The following is a 19,191-nucleotide window of genomic DNA, read 5'->3' as shown; positions in this document are numbered from 1 at the left end:
AAAAGTAATGCACAGAAATCTCTTGCATTCCTATACACTAATGATGAAAAATCTGAAAGAGAAATTAAGGAAACACTCCCATTTACCACTGTAACAAAAAAAATAAAATACCTAGGGATAAACCTACCTAAGGAGACAAAAGACCTGTATGCAGAAAACTATAAGACACTGATGAAAGAAATTAAAGACAATACAAACACATTGAGAGATATACCATGTTCTTGGACTGGAAGAATCAACATTGTGAAAATGACTATACTACCCAAAGCAACCTACAGATTCCATGCAATCCCTACCAAATCACCAATGGCATTTTTCACAGAACTAGAAAAAAAATTTCACAATTTGTATGGAAACACAAAAGACCCCAAATATTTAAAGCAATCTTGAGGAAGAAAAACAGAGCTGGAGGAATCAGGCTCCCTTACTTCAGACTATACTACAAAGCTACAGTAATCAAGACTGTATGGTACTGCCACAAAAACAGAAATATAGATCAATGGAACAGGATAGAAAGCTCAGAGATAAACCCAGGTGCATATGGTCACCTTATCTTTTATAAAGGAGGCAAGAATATACAATGGAGAAAAGGCAGCCTCTTCAATAAGTGGTACTGGGACAACTGGACAGCTACATGTAAAAGAATGAAATTAGAACACTCCCTAACATCATACACAAAAATAAACTCAAAATGGATTAAAGGCCTAAATATAAGGCCAGAAACTATAAAACTCTTAGAGGAAAACATAGGCAGGACACTCTATGACATAAATCACAGCAATATCCTTTTTGACCCACCTCCTACAGAAATGGAATTAAGAATAAAAATAAACAAATAAGAATAAAAATAAACAAATGGGACCTAATGAAACTTAAAAGCTTTTGCAAAGCAAAGGAAACCATAAACAAGCCAAAAAGACAATGCTCAGAATGGGAGAAAATTTTTGCAAATGAAGCAAGCGACAAAGGATTAATCTCCAAAATATACAAGCAGCTCATGCAGCTCAATATCAAAAAACAAACAACCCAATCCAAAAATGGTCAGAAGACCTAAATAGACATTTCTCCAAAGAAGACATACACATGGCCAACAAACACATGAAAAGCTGCTCAACATCACTAATCATTAGAGAAATGCAAATCAAAACTACAATGAGGTATCACCTCACACCAGTTAGAATGGCCATCATCAAAAAATCTACAAACAATAAATGCTAGAGAGGGTAGTGGAGAAAAGGGAACCCTCTTGCACTGTTGATGGGAATGTAAATTGATACAGCTACTATGGAGAACAGTATGGAGGTTCCTTGAAAAACTAAAAATAGAACTACCATACGACCCAGCAATCCCACTACTGGGCATATACCCTGAGAAAACCATAATTCAAAAAGAGTCATGTATCACCTTGTTCACTGAAGCACTATTTACAATAGCCAGGACATGGAAGCAACCTAAGTGTCCACCCAGAGATGAATGGATAAAGAAGATGTGGCACATATCAGCCATAAAAAGAAATGAAATTGAGTTATTTGTAGTGAGGTGGATGGTGTAGAGCCTGTCATACAGAGTGAAGTAAGTCAGAAAGAGAAAAACAAATACCGTACGCTTAAACATATATATGGAATCAAAAAATAAATGTTTCTGAAGAACCTAGGGGCAGGACAGGAATGAAGACACAGACGTAGAGAATGGACTGGGGACACGTGAGGACACGGGGAGGGGGAATGGTAAGCTGGGACGAAGTGAGAGAGTGGCATGGACATAGATACACTATCAAATGTAAAATAGATAGCTAGTGGGAAGCAGCTGCATAGCACAGGGAGATCAGCTCGGTGCTTTGTGTGAACTAGAGGGGTGGGATAGGGAGCGTGAGAGGGAGACGCAAGAGGGAGGAAATATGGGGATATGTGTATACGTATAGCTGATTCACTTTGTTATACAGCAGAAACTAACACACCATGGTAAAGCAATTATACTCCAATAAAGATGTTAAAAAAAACCATATAGGCTTATAAAACTTAAAATATATATAAATAAAATAAATAAAATGATAACTTCAGATATCTCTGAAAAAAATAAAAAAACTAAAAAGAGGACATTTGAAAACTTAAGGAAGAGCTATCTTTTTTTATAGCACTGGAAAATTCATGGGTTAAGAATGATAAAATTTGTTGGAGGCCAACAGAAGAGGTGTCAAAAATCCTTTAAAAATGTCTTATCAAGAGTGGTCAGGGGTAGTGGAAAGTCGGAGTAAACAGGCGGTCTCTTGCTAGGAGAATCTCAGCCCCTTGCCCTCAGGGAAACCTTATAATTTTATGCACAGGTATCATGTACTTTGCAGGTGTTCAATGATTATTTTCTGAATGACTGATTCTGTTTCATGCTTTTTTGAGTTCCTGAAAACATGAATTTTAATGCTTTACATCACAGCAAAAACAGAAACCTGCTTTCTGCTTTTTTATAATAAAAATATTCTTTTCATGAAAACAGTCTTTCTTAATCTTCTCTAAGGGAATGTGAACCTCTCTCCTTGAGTCTAAAACAAGCCAATCCAAATATTCAACAAATAGTTATTGACAATACAAGACACTCTGCTGCATTCGGTAGGCTAATATTTTCTCTTTGAAAAGAAGACACTAGAAAAAAGGAAATAGAAAAAGGGGTGCCAACTGACATTCATCCTGTACCTATTATGTTCCAGGTATGTCACAAACCTGATAGCATTTAATCTTCCCAAACCTGCATACTCGTTATGGCTATTATGCTCATTTTGCCAATGAAGAAACTGGAGCTTAGAGAGGTTTCTACGCCTTAGGTTGCCTAGGTAGGTAGGAAGCAAGGGAAGATTTCATTCCAAGGGATGTATGACCACAAAACCTGTGTGCTATATACTGAGCCACACTGACCTCAAGAAGTAACAAGGAAATTAAGGGAGAAAAAGGAAAGTTCAATAGGGGAAGAAAAAAGAATATGCTAACAAAAATGTTACTGTTTATCCTCTTGAACCTTGGACTGAAAAGCCACTCATATGATCTGATTTCTCCTCTGAGCATGGCTACTCAGACTCAGACCTACCATATGGCTAATGCCATGGGCTTGACAGACCACCTGTCCAGTTGCTCTATGCTTCTAAGAAATGTTATGGAATGACTGGAGAGCAGAAGTGAAGAGAAACAGGGCCAAAATTACATCACCACTTCCGTTGGATCAGGGTTTCTCAACCTTTTTTAATAACTTGAATTAACATTACTTATTTAAAACAGTGGTTTCACTTAATATGCCAAAGAATTGAAGAACAGACAACTACCCATAGCTAGATCTCCATCACTTAGAAATGGCTCCTACAAGTCTTTTTATTCCTCCTTCATCCTGTTTTGTCTGTTAAATCTTATCTTTTACTTTGGTGGTTTACAGTTTCACCAACACAATTCTGGGTGTGGCCAATTTTTCATTTGCACTCTTCAGAACACTTTATGTTCTATTCAGTCCCTTTTTAAATCTTACCTACTCTTGTTTTCATGGTCTCTCATCCTTCTCTTGTTTTGACTATTTCTATGACTTCAATAATATTGTTGTTTATTTTATAGTATTTATGTAATCATTTCATAATTGGAAATCATGGGATTCTGAGACCACCATATTTGTGTCTCATGACTTATACTCATGGTTTTACTTTTGTGTTTCAAAATTTTGGATTATAAACGCTTTCTGGCATTGCTTTATCTGTGGTAATCTTTAGAATTAGGGCTGAGCATGTGTGCCTCAAAGGTGATTTTGTGTTTTCTTCTGCCAGGGACCCTACTTATACCAGCTTTGAGCAAGTTTAGAATTAATTTCTTGAATATTAGGGCCCCAGAACATGTAAAGAGTATAAATGTGAATGCCTAATCTGTATGTGGTACAGGCCCATGGTTATAAATTCTCAAGGAGACATTTTTCCACTCAAGACACAGGCACAGACAGAGGGGCTTCCAAAAATTCTCCTTATGCTTATGAGCAGAGATTTTCTAGTTCACCCTAGTGTTGCTGGTACACTATGTCAACTGTCTAGGTAATGACAATAATTATTATTATGAGAATAATGAGGAAGAGAAGAGGAGAATGAAATAGAGAAGATGATGAAGAAAAAAAGAGGACAGAGAGGACCACTTAACAGAGCATACTCCATGGGCCACGCATCCTTCTAGATCCTTTAATGCATGAATTCCACCCACAACCTAACCCCGAAGTCCAGTTTATGACCGGACTCAGTCCCTTCCCCCTTGTGTCCAAAAGTCAAGATCTAGCCAGAATTAACCTACAAAACCCACCCACTCACCTGTGCTTTAGCCAATATTCTGACTGCTGCATCACCAGAATTAAAATTTTCTCCAGTCCCACCCTGGTCAAACTAAGCTCACAGCGCTGGGTTCAGCAAATTTAAGGTCCAGAATAACTAGTGGAAAAAGCAGTAAACTTTCAAATTGATCTCTTAACTGCAAGCCAAGAACTATAAAAGTATTATAGGAAGTAAGCAATCCCAGTAAGTGAAAGTACACCTGGAGAATAATCATGTGCCCTGGCTATGCTCAACCATAACTACATATAATTCAAACCTGACTCTTCCTCAAGAGAAGGCAGTGGGTAAACACGTTGAGTCCCTGCTAGACTATGTAAGTTTCATGAGGGTAGAATCCTGCCTACCATGATCACCAATTAATTCTCAGTGCCTAACTCAGTGTTCAGCACTGGAGGGTAATCACCAAATCTCTTCTATGCATTTATTGTTAAATCACTAACACAAAAGTTTGGTCTTTGATGATAGTAATTCATGCAAACTATACATTCTAATATTAATAGAAACTAACTATGTAGCATTGACTATGTTCTAGACACTATATGTATTAACTCATTTAATGTTAATTGGGAGAATTCGTGTTTCAAGTAGGGAAAAAAAAACAAATGTGAGAGTATGAGAAGTAGGATCCTTTGAAGGCATATATATGAGAGTACATCCTATTGGAAATACCAAAATGGACAGCTGGCCTTAGAAAAGCAGTGAATTACTCAGTTCAGTGAGTAATTCTGTTCCAACATATTCAAAAGTTTAAAACATTCTAAAGCAAGGATTGGCAAACTTCTTCTGAAAAGGGCAAAACAGAAAATATTTCAGTCTTTGTAGGCCATCTGATCTCTGTTGTATCTGCTCAACTCTGATATTGTGGGAAAGCAGCTATAAACGGTATATAAAGGAACAAGCATAGCTGTGTTCCAATAAAACCCATTTACGCACTTAAGAAAACAGAGGACTGGATTGGTCCATGGGCCATAGTTTGCCAACCCTTGGAAAGAATAACTTAAGCTCATCTTATTTTTTCCTCCTAAAAATCAGAGCATTGGGACCCTCCCCTTACCTTCTCCCTGCAGAGAAAAATAATTCATTTTAAAAAACGCAAAGAGGGTCAGAGATCTTAATTTAAAAATCATTAAGAGGAAAAAACAAGGAAACCCTATGCTACTTTTTCTTTCTATCTCATTATCTTTTTCAATCAAGTCCTGTATTCTTGTGCAAAACACCAAAAATAACTGGAGAAAGCTGTTTGGACAACACAGAAGAAATAGCATTTGCTGCAGATGTGCCAGTATTATGCTCCAAGGCCAATACCACTTTTGTTTGGGAGTTGGATTTGGATTATTGAAGAAATACGTACAGTAGATGGCAAACCAGGAACCAACTGCACAGCAACTTCTGTTAACGATCTTAGCTCTTTACATCTAAACTAAAATTCTAAAATATGTGAACTGTGTCCCACTGTATCTGAGCCACTATCAATGTAGACTCTTACACCAAAAGACTGTAGATTGCAGGGAAAACAAAGATCAGAGTTCAGTGTGAATCGTGGAAGTATCACATCTTGAAAGCAGGGCTATGGAAAGAAGTACATCAAGTGAATCGGTTTGCAGGGCAGAAATAGAGACACAGATGTAGAGAACAAACGTATGGACACCAAGCAGGGAAAGTAGCGGGGTGGTGGTGGTGGTGGTGGTGGTGGTGGTGGTGGGATGAACTGGGAGATTGGGATTGACATATATACACCAATATGTATAAAATGGATAACTAATAAGAACCTGCTGTATAAAAAACAAATAAAATAAAATTTAAAAATTCAAAAAAAAAAAAAAGGAGTACATCAAGGCTTGGGTGGGGAAGACCTTTTTAAAATCTCCAGTGGGCCCCATTAACCCTCCCCTTCACTCTCCTGGAGCCCTAATTCTGGCCTGAATTCTCACCATTGTTTACAACTTACTTCTTAAGACTATTCGCTCATATCACCAGCGCCCTCAGAATCCTCTCTGACCCTTCATATACCTCATGGGAACCCTCACCTAAAAGAGGAAGCCACCTTTTATCTACAAAATTCCTGAAAGTTTTTGCCCTAACCCAGGTCTTCATCCCTGCAATAAATATGTTGAAATAGCCCCTAGTGAAAGTGGCTCAGGAAAGGTCTCTCCATAAACATGTGTTCAGTGCGTAAAGCAAATGAACTGCTGAATGAAAGGTCCTTCTGCAGATGTCTGTGAGGATTTATCAGAACACATATTAACGTGACTCTCACTTTTCACTGTTCTTTTCCCTGTGTTCAATTCACTTCACTCAAACCTATGTTTTAGAAGAGCAAGAGGAAGGTGCATCAGGGAAAAGGAGAACTGAGGACATTTTAGGAATATCTAGTTATAGCTCAATTCTGGGATCAAACTCTAATCCGCGGATGGAAGATAGGTTTCACCTTGAGCGCCGTTCTGCAAGCACTGCCTGGAAGAACGCTAAGCCAAAACTCAGCCGAGAACTCGCACGTAAAATCCTCCATAAAAGTATTTAGAAATTAAAAAAAAAACACACACAGGGAAAGTAAATCAGAAAGTAATGAGTTTGGTTATTTAAAGGTGGTGAGGAAAGCTGGGTGGAAGAAATAGGAGAAGTCATACTTCTTTTGAGTATTACCCTTTTGTAGACTTTTTTACTTTGGGAACCACATTCATGTTTTATGTACTCACAAATTAACCTGACTGTATTAAAAGTGAATAACAAAACCACAGTGAAGAGGGAAGAAAAGAATTAACCCAAGATCCTTTTGAACACAGATATTTTAATATATACCCCACACTAAAGGCAAATATCGAATTCTAATCAACAGACTTTTTGCTAAGTGTTTAATTAACAAGTTTGAAACTGTTTCTATGATTGAGCATTTAAGTAGGTGCATTTAAGATATCGGGAGCCATGTTACCCAGCTCTTTTGAAGAGAGAGTTGTAAATATGGAAAATGAAATGCTAGAATAAACCCTGTGGTATGGATAGATGATAGATACAAGGCACAATAAGATAGAGGATAGAAAGATAAATAGATAATAGACTCTGTGTGTGTGTGTGTGTGTGTGTGTGTGTGTGTGTGTGTGTGTATTCTCAGATAAATGGGCCTAGAAACAATGACAACCCAGAAGCATAAACACATCTAGTAACCACATTTTGGCATCTAAATACCATTCTCCATGAAAAAAACCCAACTCCTTGAAGAAGTGGTTGATTTCAGGACAGGGCACAAAAACTACAAGAGGAGCCTGGAATGCAAGGTTTGTGCCAGAAAGTAAGGAAGAGCTTCAAGAATGATGGGGATATATTAAAAGGGCATAGGAGACACCTTGAAATAGCTCCCACTGAGCAGCTCTGGAAGAATTTGAGCATCAAAATACATGATAGTAATGGATTATAATCCATCACATGAAATAAAAATTCATAATAAATAAATAAATAAATAAATAAATAAATAAATAAATAAATAAATATGGGAGAAGGGAAAGATCTCCCTTACAGTAGAATGCCACCTAATAAATGTAGAATGAACAATGAAGTTAGGAAAATTATCATTTCAGAAACATTATAGTAGTAGCTGACTCAGGCAAGAATCATCAATGGATGTTAAAATAAGTGGGTAAAATGAAACAATATTTACATAGTGTCATATGAATTTGTAACACTGACAAGCTTGAGCATCTCCAAACAAGAAATTAACATAAAATGGTTCCAATTTGGTAGCAACCAAGGGGCACCTCTCTGGAAGTGCTCACTCCTAAACTATGCTGTGAAGAATTCCCACAAAAGAGCTCACAAATCAAAGTGACATGTCAAACAAGAAAACAAGCACCATGAATGAAAACCAGTAAAGAAAAGAAAAGAAAAATTTACCCCTAAAATACTTTAGATAATATAAGTATTGGGTTCAGGATATAAAATAAACATGATTAAGACAGCAGAATAATTTTTTAAAAAACACTAAAATGGAACAATGTACCAGATAAATTTCTAGCAAAATTTTCAAAAAATCAAATATAATTTCTAGAAATAAAAGATTTACTCGTTAAAAAGGACAGGCTAAAAAGCAGATTAGAAAGAGATAAAAAGGTAATTAGTATACTAATAGAAAAATAAAGGAAATTACCCAAAATGTCATTGATAATATCAAAGAGGTAGAAAATGCGAAAATTAAGAGACATAGATCATCAAAAAAGACTATCTATGATAAATATAATTTGAATACAGAGAGAGAAAGAGGGAAGAGAGAAAGAAATAGGTAACTGAGAAAAGGAATATTTGAAGAGCTAAAGGTTGAGAATCAGTGAAAGTTATAAATCCTGATTCTGGGAGCACAAAGAGATCTATAACAAGACTTATTGTAGTGAAACAACAGAACACCAAAGAAAAAGAACAGAAAACCTGAAAAACATCTGGAGAGAAAAGAGAGACTGCCTGAAAAGGAGTAACATTTAGACTGTCAACAGACTTGTCTTAAACAAGAGCCAAAAGAGAGTGAAATATCTTCTAAATGATTAGAGACAACAACTTTCAATCTGGTACCCAGCTAGTCTTTCAAAACTGAGAGTGGGCTGCAGATATTTTTGTGTGAATAAAGTTAAGTTTACCACCACAGATCTTCTCTAAAGGAAACTGAACACATGCAGAAAATCTGAGATGCAAGATGGAATAATGAGCAAAGAAATTTATAAACATGGGAAGTTCTGGACAAACAATGACTGTTAAAATTATAATTATTATAAATATTACACCTTCATGAGGCAAAAACGTTAAAATTAATGTATTTGTTATGAATTAAGTAAAATATAGAGGGTAGATAATTGAAGTTAAAGTACTATAAAATTTTGTATTGGTTGGGAAATGGTAACTATACTGATTAGTTTTAGAGTTTGGTTTTGTAAGCACACTAAAAATTTAATTATAATCATACAAAAAACACAAAAGAATTAAATACCTGCTAGTTCAGTAGAGGGGAAAATGTATTTAAAAAAAAGAAAAGTGATCAATTTTAAGTAAATAAGGCATACAAGGGGAAAATGTAGCATAATAGGAAGAATAAAATTAATGGCAAATCCAAAATGTAAGTGGACTACAGACACCAATTAAAATACAGAGATTGTAAGAGATGATTTTTTAAAATCCAACTAAATGCTCTTTAAAGATTTACTCACCTTGAACCTGAGAACACAAATAGGGTGAAACTTAAAGGGCAGAGAATCAATATGTTATGTGACTATTAAACAAAGTAGTGTCTAAGTCAAATATTGAATTACTAAGAATAAAGAAAATTTTTACAAAATAAAAAGAATTATTCACTAGGACAATATAACAACTCTTATTTTACATGAACTTAGCCTCTAATTAAAGCAAAACTACCAGAGTTACAAAGAGAAATGGACAAATCTCCCAGACACAGAGATTAAAATTTTTCTCAAGAACACATGCGATGGTTAAAAAAAAATTGACCACATTTAAACAATAAGTCTGAACAAGTTTTTTAAAAAATTGGTACCACAATGCAATTGTTAGACACCAACAACAAATACATATCTTTTAAAAAATCCTGTATGTTTAGAAATTAAATAATATATTTCTAAATAACTTGTGGATCAAAATAGAAAGCCTAGTAGAAATTAGAAATTATATAGCATGAACTACATAAAAATAAAACTACATATCAAAATCTATGTGATACAGCTAAACCAATACTTGGATATTTGTAGCCTTAAAAAATGCATATAATAGAAAAGGAGAAGTACTGAAAATTAATGAGATAAGCATTCAATTCAGGAAGTTAGAAAAAGAAATCATAATAAGGAAAGAATATTATATATAAAAACATATAAAATAATAAGATACCATAGACAAGATGAACAAGGTTGAAGATATGCACACATTATAATTGAATAATTCAATATCTAGGTGTATATGCTAGAGAAACTCTATCACATGTACAGAAGGCAACATAAATAAGAATAGTTAGAGCAATTTTTTTTATAGCAATTTTATAATACCAAAATACTGGGAACATCAGAGTAGAAGAGTTAAATATATTGGGTTATATTTATCCAATGGAATTCTACACAACAAAGATGAATAAATTGCCTCACATAAGTCAACATGGATAATTCAAAAAATCTAATATTTTGTGAAAAAAAGCAAGTTGCAAAGTATACATAGATTTTGATTAAATGTATACAAAATTTAAGATATGAATTCATAATTAAAATATGGTTTCAGGATTCATATATTTATGTAGTTAAATGATAAAGACACATATTGGAATGATAAACACTGAATTCAAATACTGGCAGCCTCTTAGAAGGGGAGGAAAAGGAATATTCGGGGATATATAGGGAGTTCCTACTGTGCTGTTCATATTTATCTTCTTAACTGGATAAAGTTGCTTATTACTTATTTTTATACTTTTTATATACCTGATATATTTAACAATAAATCATAATAATATAGTTAATATAAATATAAAATTATAAATTATTAGAAGAAATAGGAAAACTTTGAAACTGAGAATTTCAAATATTGGAAAGAGTGTACGTTTTAAGAATAAATTATTGAAAAAATTGTGTCAGTTTGGTAGACTATCAAAATTGTAAAATTTGCATATCCTTTAACCCTGCAATTTCATTTTTAGAAGTATGTAGTTTTTGCAATGTGTTCGTAAAGTTTTAAAATTAAACAGCGAGATGAAGAAGGAAGGAGATGAAGAAGGAAGAAAGGTTGGTAGGTCACAAGACTATGGGGGGCCTTGAAAGTCTTGATAAGGATCTGGCCTCCATCCTAAGAGCAGTGGAAAGCCATTGAAGGGGTTTTAAGATGTAAGGGGCTCGGAGGGGTGGTACGTAGAGCGTAGAGTCAGATTTGTTTTGCAAAGATCACTCTAACTTCTGGGCAGAGAACAAATTGAGATCTTGCTAAATAATACTGCACACCAGGAAAGAAACGGGAGCTTAGCGGAGTACTGGCAATAGACACGGAAAGAAATGAACAGATTCTGTCAGTATTTCAACAGAAAATAAACTCACTAGAACTTAGTGATGTATTAAATATGGAAAAGTAAGGGAGAGGGAAGTGTTGACAGTTACTATGTGTGAGGATGGAAGGAGGGAATGAGGTGGGGCTGAGGGAGATTTTCATATTAGATCTGTACTCCTCTGATGGGACCAAAGGCCAAGGATGTATGTATTGCCTGTGTTCTTAAGACAACTCAATCCCCCAAATAAGCAAATAAAAAAAAAAAAATCTGACCTTCTTCTGGTACAGATGGTTTATTCTCATTTCCTTTGTCCAAAACCTTGACTCTGGGTTTTGGTTCCTTTCTTTTTTCTAAATCTTTAACTGGAAAAAAAGTAAAAATACAGCAACATGTTAGGTTAAAGTCTAAAAGAAAATATTCAATGAATTTTTACTAAAACCCTTGCAAGTATTGAAAGTTTTAAGTAGAAATTAGCTCCATGGTAGAATCTCATTTCAGAAGATTGGAGCTGCTATTTTTTTCAATGTTGTCATGGGAATGTGTGGAAATCACAGAATTACTTTGGTAGAGTATTCACTAGGGGCAGATGTATCAAATAAATTCAACCCTTCATAATTGTTATGAAATCAAAAGATTAGCCCCATTTCAGACATGAGGGAACGAAGGACCAACAGGCTAAGGAGCTAAGACTTATCTCATAAAACCAGAAAGTGTTGGCACAGGATTCAAGCCACGTCTTCAGATTTCTGGAAGGCCTGTGAGCTGGCCCCTGTTCTAGAAAGATCTTAGCCATGAATATACTCATTTGGAGTTGGTCTATCTGCAATAGAAGATAGGGAACTCCATAATAATTTCCTTTCAAACTTAAAAAAAAAGTTTCCCTACTAATAAATAGTAGTATTTCTTTGTTACTTTCCTTATGAAATATTCAGGGACCCAGAATGATCCTCGGTCCTTTAATACATTCATTCCTATGTACTCCAATAGCTTTACTTTTCACTCCACAGCAGCTTCCCTGCTATTGCTTGGCACCTGAAGTTGTCCTGAGTCGTCGCTAAATGGCAGTGGTATCTGCACAAATAAAATAGCCTGTGAAAAGGAGGAAGTGATCCCATGGCAAAATATTTCATTTAATTATTGCATTCACTTCATGGAAATCTGCAAACTTATTGGAGGGTTGGCTCTGTAGGGTAAGCAATGATTTCCTTTGAACCATCCTTCTTGCCTTCTTAGGGTATTATTCCATGAATCCTGTCTTTACCATATCTTCCGCCTCTTCCTCTTCTTTTTACTGGCTTCCACCCCTTTGCTAAAAGGGTTTCAGACTTGCCATCTGCCAAGGCCGGGTTGCTCTAGTTCTATGATTCCTTTATAGAAACCTTCCTTGGCTTTCTGGTACTTAGAGATTAAATTCCATGATTAAAAATAATAATAAATACAAGACGCCTTAATCCTGCTATTTCCACTGATCTTCTTATTTTCTAAATCCATTTTTTAGACGACATCTTCTGACTTCTTTATAAGGCGTGGACACTTTGGAACACCTCTTCCTTTAAATTCTTTTCTTTCTCAGTTTTTAAAAATGCATTATCCTGGGTGTTCTCATATTCCTCTGACCCCTCCTTTACATTCTCATTCTTTGGATCATTTTTCTGCTTCCATTCCTGAAACACAGTCATAAACTACATTTCCCTTGCATCCCTGTACACCCCACCTACAATTTTATCATCCCACAGTTTTAATTCTCACCCTTCCGTGGATAATTTCCAAATCTATATGTTCAACCCCACCCACACATAGACCATGGCCTCAAATTGCTTTCATTCTGTAAAAGAAAATAAGTCTGCAACTTTAGTGTGAGGAAAGTTGTACTAAAAGTAGAAATAGATCTGGGAAAGAATAATTGCAGAGGTGGAGACTCTGAGAAACTTCACCAGGAAGGTGCCATTTGGGCCAAACTTTAAAAAATGAGCAAGGTTTTGCAGGCAGAATTAGCAAAATATATTTCCAAAGGGAAAAAGTGGCCAAAAATAAAGTTTGCCAAAATACGGCCAAAATCCATTCTACAGATGAACAAGAAAAAAAAAAAAAAAACAGTCACTTTGAATTGGGCCACTAGGTCACATACAAGATGTAACACGTGTCACGCCAAGCTTCTGTCCTCCTCACGCAGAAGGCAAAATCAATTAGAAAACAGACTGTCAAGAGTAAAATGGTATTAATCATAACAACAAAAGCAACCATGCCCCTACTGTGTGCTGACGTGAGTTAATCCACACAATAATAGGCACAAACCATCACCCCATTTGCCCATGAGGAAACTGAGGCTAGAAGTTAAGTTGCTTGGCCAAATACACACACCAGATTTGGAATCGTAACAGTTCAGACATGCCTTTCTGTCTTCAAAATCCAAAGACTGTTCTTTATGTTTCCCTGTGTAGAAGACGGACTTATGAAAAATTCAAACCCCTACACTAACTGCAAACCTATATCCACAGGATTTGTCTAGATCATTATTTTCCTGGATCCAAGAATGAAAGGTTTCCAGGGAGGGGAGAACAGGCTTTAGTTCCATCTCACGGGGAGCAAAAACATAACTGAAATGCAAAATGGAAAAGGAAACCATCCAAACAAAGTTATTTTAATTTCATTCTTATAAATTGTTATTTGGGAAGAACTAAGACCTCTAACCTGCCAATAAAAATAACATAGCTAAAAAATATATATGCGTCCATATAATTTATCTAACAAGTTGGACTGTTTCACTAAGATTATGTCAGCAGAGCTAAGCAAACTGAAAACAAATGCATTTCCTTTTAAATGTTTTGAGTAAATAGCTGTTGGCAAAGTTTTAAGGCTACCTGTGATTCTTATGCTGCTAGTCAGTGGAATATTTGCAATAATCAATCGCACAAAAGCTTAAGACTAAAGTGAAATGAATTGTTTCTCCTTGTCCTTTTTACTGCTTCTCACAAACTTTAAGGAAAGTTATTTCCCTTACTCATGTAGGAATGTCAGAGGCCAGAAACTGAAGCACAGTGCCAATAAAATGAGACAGAAGGCTGATTTATATTGAAAATAACATAAAACCCTTTCCCAGAGCTTCCAGACACTGTGAATCTCAAAAGAATGTAACATTTAAAACATCTGTATGTCCTGCTGACAGGTGGATTCACCAAATGTTTTTTTTTTGAGAAGTTTCAAGAGGTAGCGGGTTAACAAAGTTTTTCTTTTTAATTTAAGAAAAATCACAAAATGTGTCTCGTAAAACATAACCTAGAAGAGAAAGATAAAAAGGAAGGGAGGGGACACGGGTTCGTGCCCTGGTCCGGGAAGATCCCACATGCCACGGAGCGGCTGGGCCCGTGAGCTGTGGCCCCTGAGCCTGCACGTCCGGAGCCTGTGCTCGGCAACGGGAGAGGCCACAACAGTGAGAGGCCCGTGTACCGCAAAAAAAAACAAAAAAAAAAAAAATAGGAAGGGAGGGATAGAAAAATCCAGATAGAACATTGCTGTATATAGAGTTCTAGAACCCACAGCCTCCCCGATTTGTGGATTAACCCTTTAAAAAGCTATTGTTATTTGAAATGATGTGTAGGATTTACTTCAAAATAATATGAGAGAGGGGAGTATGGGGGTATAAATGAAACAAGAGTGACCATGAATGGTTAATTGTTGAAGCAACTGATGAATATTTAGGGGTTTATTTTATGAATCTGCTGATTTTTTAAGTTATGTTTAAAATTGTCCTTAATAATGAGTTGGGTTTTTTAAAGAGTCTACCTTAACAATGAAGTAACACAGAAAGTTAACCAGGACAGACCTCTTCTGTTTGTATTCCTGATAACACAAAACTCTGCCCTCCAATTAGATAAGTCATCTCCAGGAAGAGGGAGTTGCTGTAGTCTCTGGTCACTAGAATATAAGGTCCATGGGGGCAGGGATTTGTCATGTTCCCAGGGCTTAGAACAGGGCCTCACACTTAGTAGCCGTGCAATATACACTTGTTAAGTGGAAAAAAAAAAAAAAAGAATGAGTGAATGAATGAATATTTCCTGAAAGCCAAAAGAATCAGGGTCTTTGTGGACAACTTTTAAATTCAACATAAGGAAAAGCTTTCTAATGGAACAGCACAGACATGGATAGGGCTGCCTCAGAGCTTTCTCTCCTGCTTAGAATGCCTCTGTATGTCAAGTATTTTCCCAACTTACTATTTGAGAACTGGCTCAAATATGAAGACACTCCCATCCATTCTCTTGCTAGACCATTATGGGGGCAGAGAGAGTACCTCCCTTCACAGAATCCTGAAAGTATTTATTGAGCAGCTATTATGTGCTGGGTAGATGAGATGTCTGCATAAGGCTCAGTGGACAGTGTCAGGGAGAGCATTTAAGAACTAAAACATTTTTAAAGGATAAGTAGGAGCACCATGAAATGGGTAAAGGAAGGGACAGAGAATATTAGAGATAAAAGGAACTCACAGAAGATTATACTAAATGTCTTTGAAGATCTTTTCAAATCTAAACAATCTAGGATTTTAACCTGTCATCGATACAATATTTACCACAGACTCAAACTCAGAGCTGAGATAGAGTCCCAGGGCAGCCCTTGATGGTCTGTAAATACATACTTCTGAATTGGCCTTGGGCTGGCTTGCTTTCTCTGTCTTTATTGTATGCAATAATTTGCACTGTGTAATTCTGGTCTGGCATCAGACCTTGAATAATAGCTTTAGTTGCAGTGTTCTGGAGATTCAATTGATTGGTTTTTCCACCTATAATAAAACAGAAAGATAAATCAGTTCTAAGAAGTGGGTTAACTGTGTACATTAAGAAATTTTATTAACCAGAAATCAAGATTTTAAAGGTGAAGACATTCAAAAATATGTATAATGCTATTACATAATACTAATTTTAGTACACTTTTCATTCTCACTTTCAGTTATAGTCTTTGCATTAGACAAACAGTTGTCTAAACTAGACAAAAACACATTTGCAAATATCTTTCATCATAACACTGTTGCTTTTTTTTTAACATCTTTATTGGAGTATAATTGCTTTATAATGGTGTGTCAGTTTCTGCTTTATAATGAAGGGAAACAGCTATACATATACATATATCCCCATATCTCTTCCCTCTTGGGTCTCCCTCCCTTCCACCACCCCATCCCACCCCTCTAGGTGGTCACAAAGCACCAAGTTGATCTCCCTGTGCTATGCGACTGCTTCCCACTAGCTATAGGTTTTACATTTGGCAGTGTATATCTATCCATGCCACTCTCTCACTTCGCCCCAGCTTACCGTTCCCCCTCCCTGTGTCCTCAAGTCCATTCTCTAGTAGGTCTGCGTATTTATTCCCATCCTGCCCCTAGGTTCTTCATGGCCATTTTTTTTTCTTTTTAGATTCCATATATACGTGTTAGCATATGGTATTTGTTTTTCTCTTTCTGACGTACTTCACTGTGTATGACAGACTCTAGGTCCATCCACCTCACTAAAAATAACTTAATTTCGTTTCCTTTTATGGCTGAGCAATATTCCATTGTATATATGTGCCACATCTTCTTTATTCATTCATCTGTGGATGGACACGTAGGCTGCTTCCATGACCTGGTTATTGTAAACAGAGCTGCAAAGAACATTGGGGTACATGACTCATTTTGAATTATGGTTTTCTCCAGGTATATGCCCAGTGGTGGGGTTGCTGGGTCATATGGTAGTTGTACTTTTAGTTTTTTAAGGAACCTCCATACTGTTCTCCATAGTGGCTGTATCAATTTACTTTCCCACCAACAGTGCAAGAAGGTTCCCTTTTCTCCACACCCTCTCCAGCATTTATTTTTTGTAGATTTTTTTGATGATGGCCATTCTGACTGGTGTGAGGGCTTCCCTGGTGGCGCAGTGGTTGAGAGTCCGCCTGCTGATGCAGGGGACACGGGTTCATGCCTTGGTCCGGGAAGATCCCACATGCCATGGAGCGGCTGGGCCCGTAAGCCATGGCCGCTGAGCCTGCGCGTCTGGAGCCTGTGCTCCGCAACGGGAGAGGCCACAACAGTGAGAGGCCCGCGTACCGCAAAAAAAAAAAAAGAAATATTTAAAGTGATGAAGGAGAAAATCCTACACCCAAGATTACTCTACCCAGCAAGGATCTCATTCAGATTCGATGGAGAAATTAAAACCTTTACACACAAGCAAAAGCTAAGAGAATTCAGCACCACCAAACCAGCTTTACAACAAATACTAAAGAAACTTCTCTAGGCAGGAAACACAAGAGAAGAAAAAGACTTACAATAAAAAACCCAAAACAATTAAGAAAATGGGAATAGGAACATGCATATCGATAATTACCTTAAATGTAAATGGATTAAATGTTCCAACCAAAAGACACAGACTGGCTGAATGGATACAAAAACAAGACCCATATATATATGGGTCTACAAGAGACCCACTTCAGACCTGGGGCCACATACAGACTGAAAGTGAGGGGATGGAAAAAGATATTCCATGCAAATGGAAATCAAAAGAAACCTGGAGTAGCAATTCTCATATCAGACAAAATAGAGTTTAAAATAAGACTATTACAAGAGACAAAGAAGGACACTACATAGTGATCAAGGGATCGATCCAAGAAGATATAACAATTATAAATATTTACGCACCTAACATAGGAGCACCTCAATACATAAGGCAAATACTAACATCCATAAAAGGGGAAATCAACAATAACACAATCATAGTAGGGGACTTTAACACCCCACTTTCACCAATGGACAGTTCACCCAAAATGAAAATAAATAAGGAAACACAAGCTTTAAATGATACATTAAATAAGATGGACTTAATTGATATTTATAGGACATTCCATCCAAAAACAACATAATACACATTCTTCTCAAGTGCTCATGGATCATTCTCCATGATAGATCATATCTTGGGTCATAAATCAAGCCTTGGTATATTTAAGAAAATTGAAATCGTATCAAGTATCTTTTCCGGCCACACTGCTATGAGACTAGATATCAGTTACAGGAAAAAATCAGTAAAAAATTAAAAGCACATGGAGGCTAAACAATACACTACTTAATAACCAAGAGATCACTGAAGTAATCAAAGAGGAAATCGAAAAATACCCGGAAACAAATGACAATGAAAACACTATGACCCAAAACCTATGGGATGCAGCAAAAGCAGTTCTAAGAGGGAAGTTTGCAGCAATACAATCCTACCTCAAGAAACAAGAAACATCCCAAATAAACAACATAACCTTACACCTAAAGCAATCGGAGAAAGAAGAACAAAAAAAAAAACCCAAAGTTAACCAAAGCAAAGAACTCATAAAGATCAGATAAGAAATAAATGAAAGAGAAATGAAGGAAATGATAGTAAAGATCAATAAAACTAAAAGCTGGTTCTTTGAGAAGATAAACAAAACTGATAAACTATTAGCCAGAATCATCAAGAAAAAAAGGGAGAAGACTCAAATCAATAGAATTAGAAATGAAAAAGAAGTAACAACTGACACTGCAGAAATACAAAGGATCATGAGAGATTACTACAAGCAACTATATGCCAATAATATGGACAACCTGGAAGAAATGGACAAATTCTTAGAAATGCACAACCTTCTAAGACTGAACCAGGAAGAAAGAGAAAATATGAACAGACCAATCACAAGCACTGTAATTGAAACTGTGATTAAAAATAGCACAGGGAGATCAGCTCGGGGCTTTGTGACCACCTAGAGGGGTGGGATAGGGAGGGTGCGACGGAGACGCAAAAAGGAGGGGATATGGGGATATATATATACATATAGCTGATGCACTGTTATACAGCAGAAACTAACACAA

The 19,191-nt window shown here is 36.3% G+C and overlaps 1 protein-coding gene across 1 annotated transcript in view; it reads right to left on the bottom strand.

Annotated features, from left to right (window-relative positions):
- COL14A1 (collagen type XIV alpha 1 chain) overlaps nt 1-19,191 on the bottom strand; it is a gene marked incomplete at its 3' end in the record, with an annotated part of 266,456 nt that overhangs the window by 192,596 nt on the left and 54,669 nt on the right. Inside the window, exons 6-7 of the mRNA XM_082858482.1 lie at nt 15,976-16,119; nt 11,618-11,707 (exon numbers count right to left, since the gene is read on the bottom strand). Coding sequence (XP_082714608.1) covers nt 11,618-11,707; nt 15,976-16,119 — 234 coding nt within the window. The remainder of the gene's footprint in view (nt 1-11,617; nt 11,708-15,975; nt 16,120-19,191) is intronic.

The sequence above is a fragment of the Leucopleurus acutus genome (assembly GCF_964270905.1).
Source record: "Leucopleurus acutus genome assembly, chromosome: 17".
In the NCBI taxonomy this organism is placed as follows: domain Eukaryota; kingdom Metazoa; phylum Chordata; class Mammalia; order Artiodactyla; family Delphinidae; genus Leucopleurus; species Leucopleurus acutus.
Note: the sequence above shows the minus strand (reverse complement) of the source record. Positions and strands in the feature narration are given on the sequence as shown.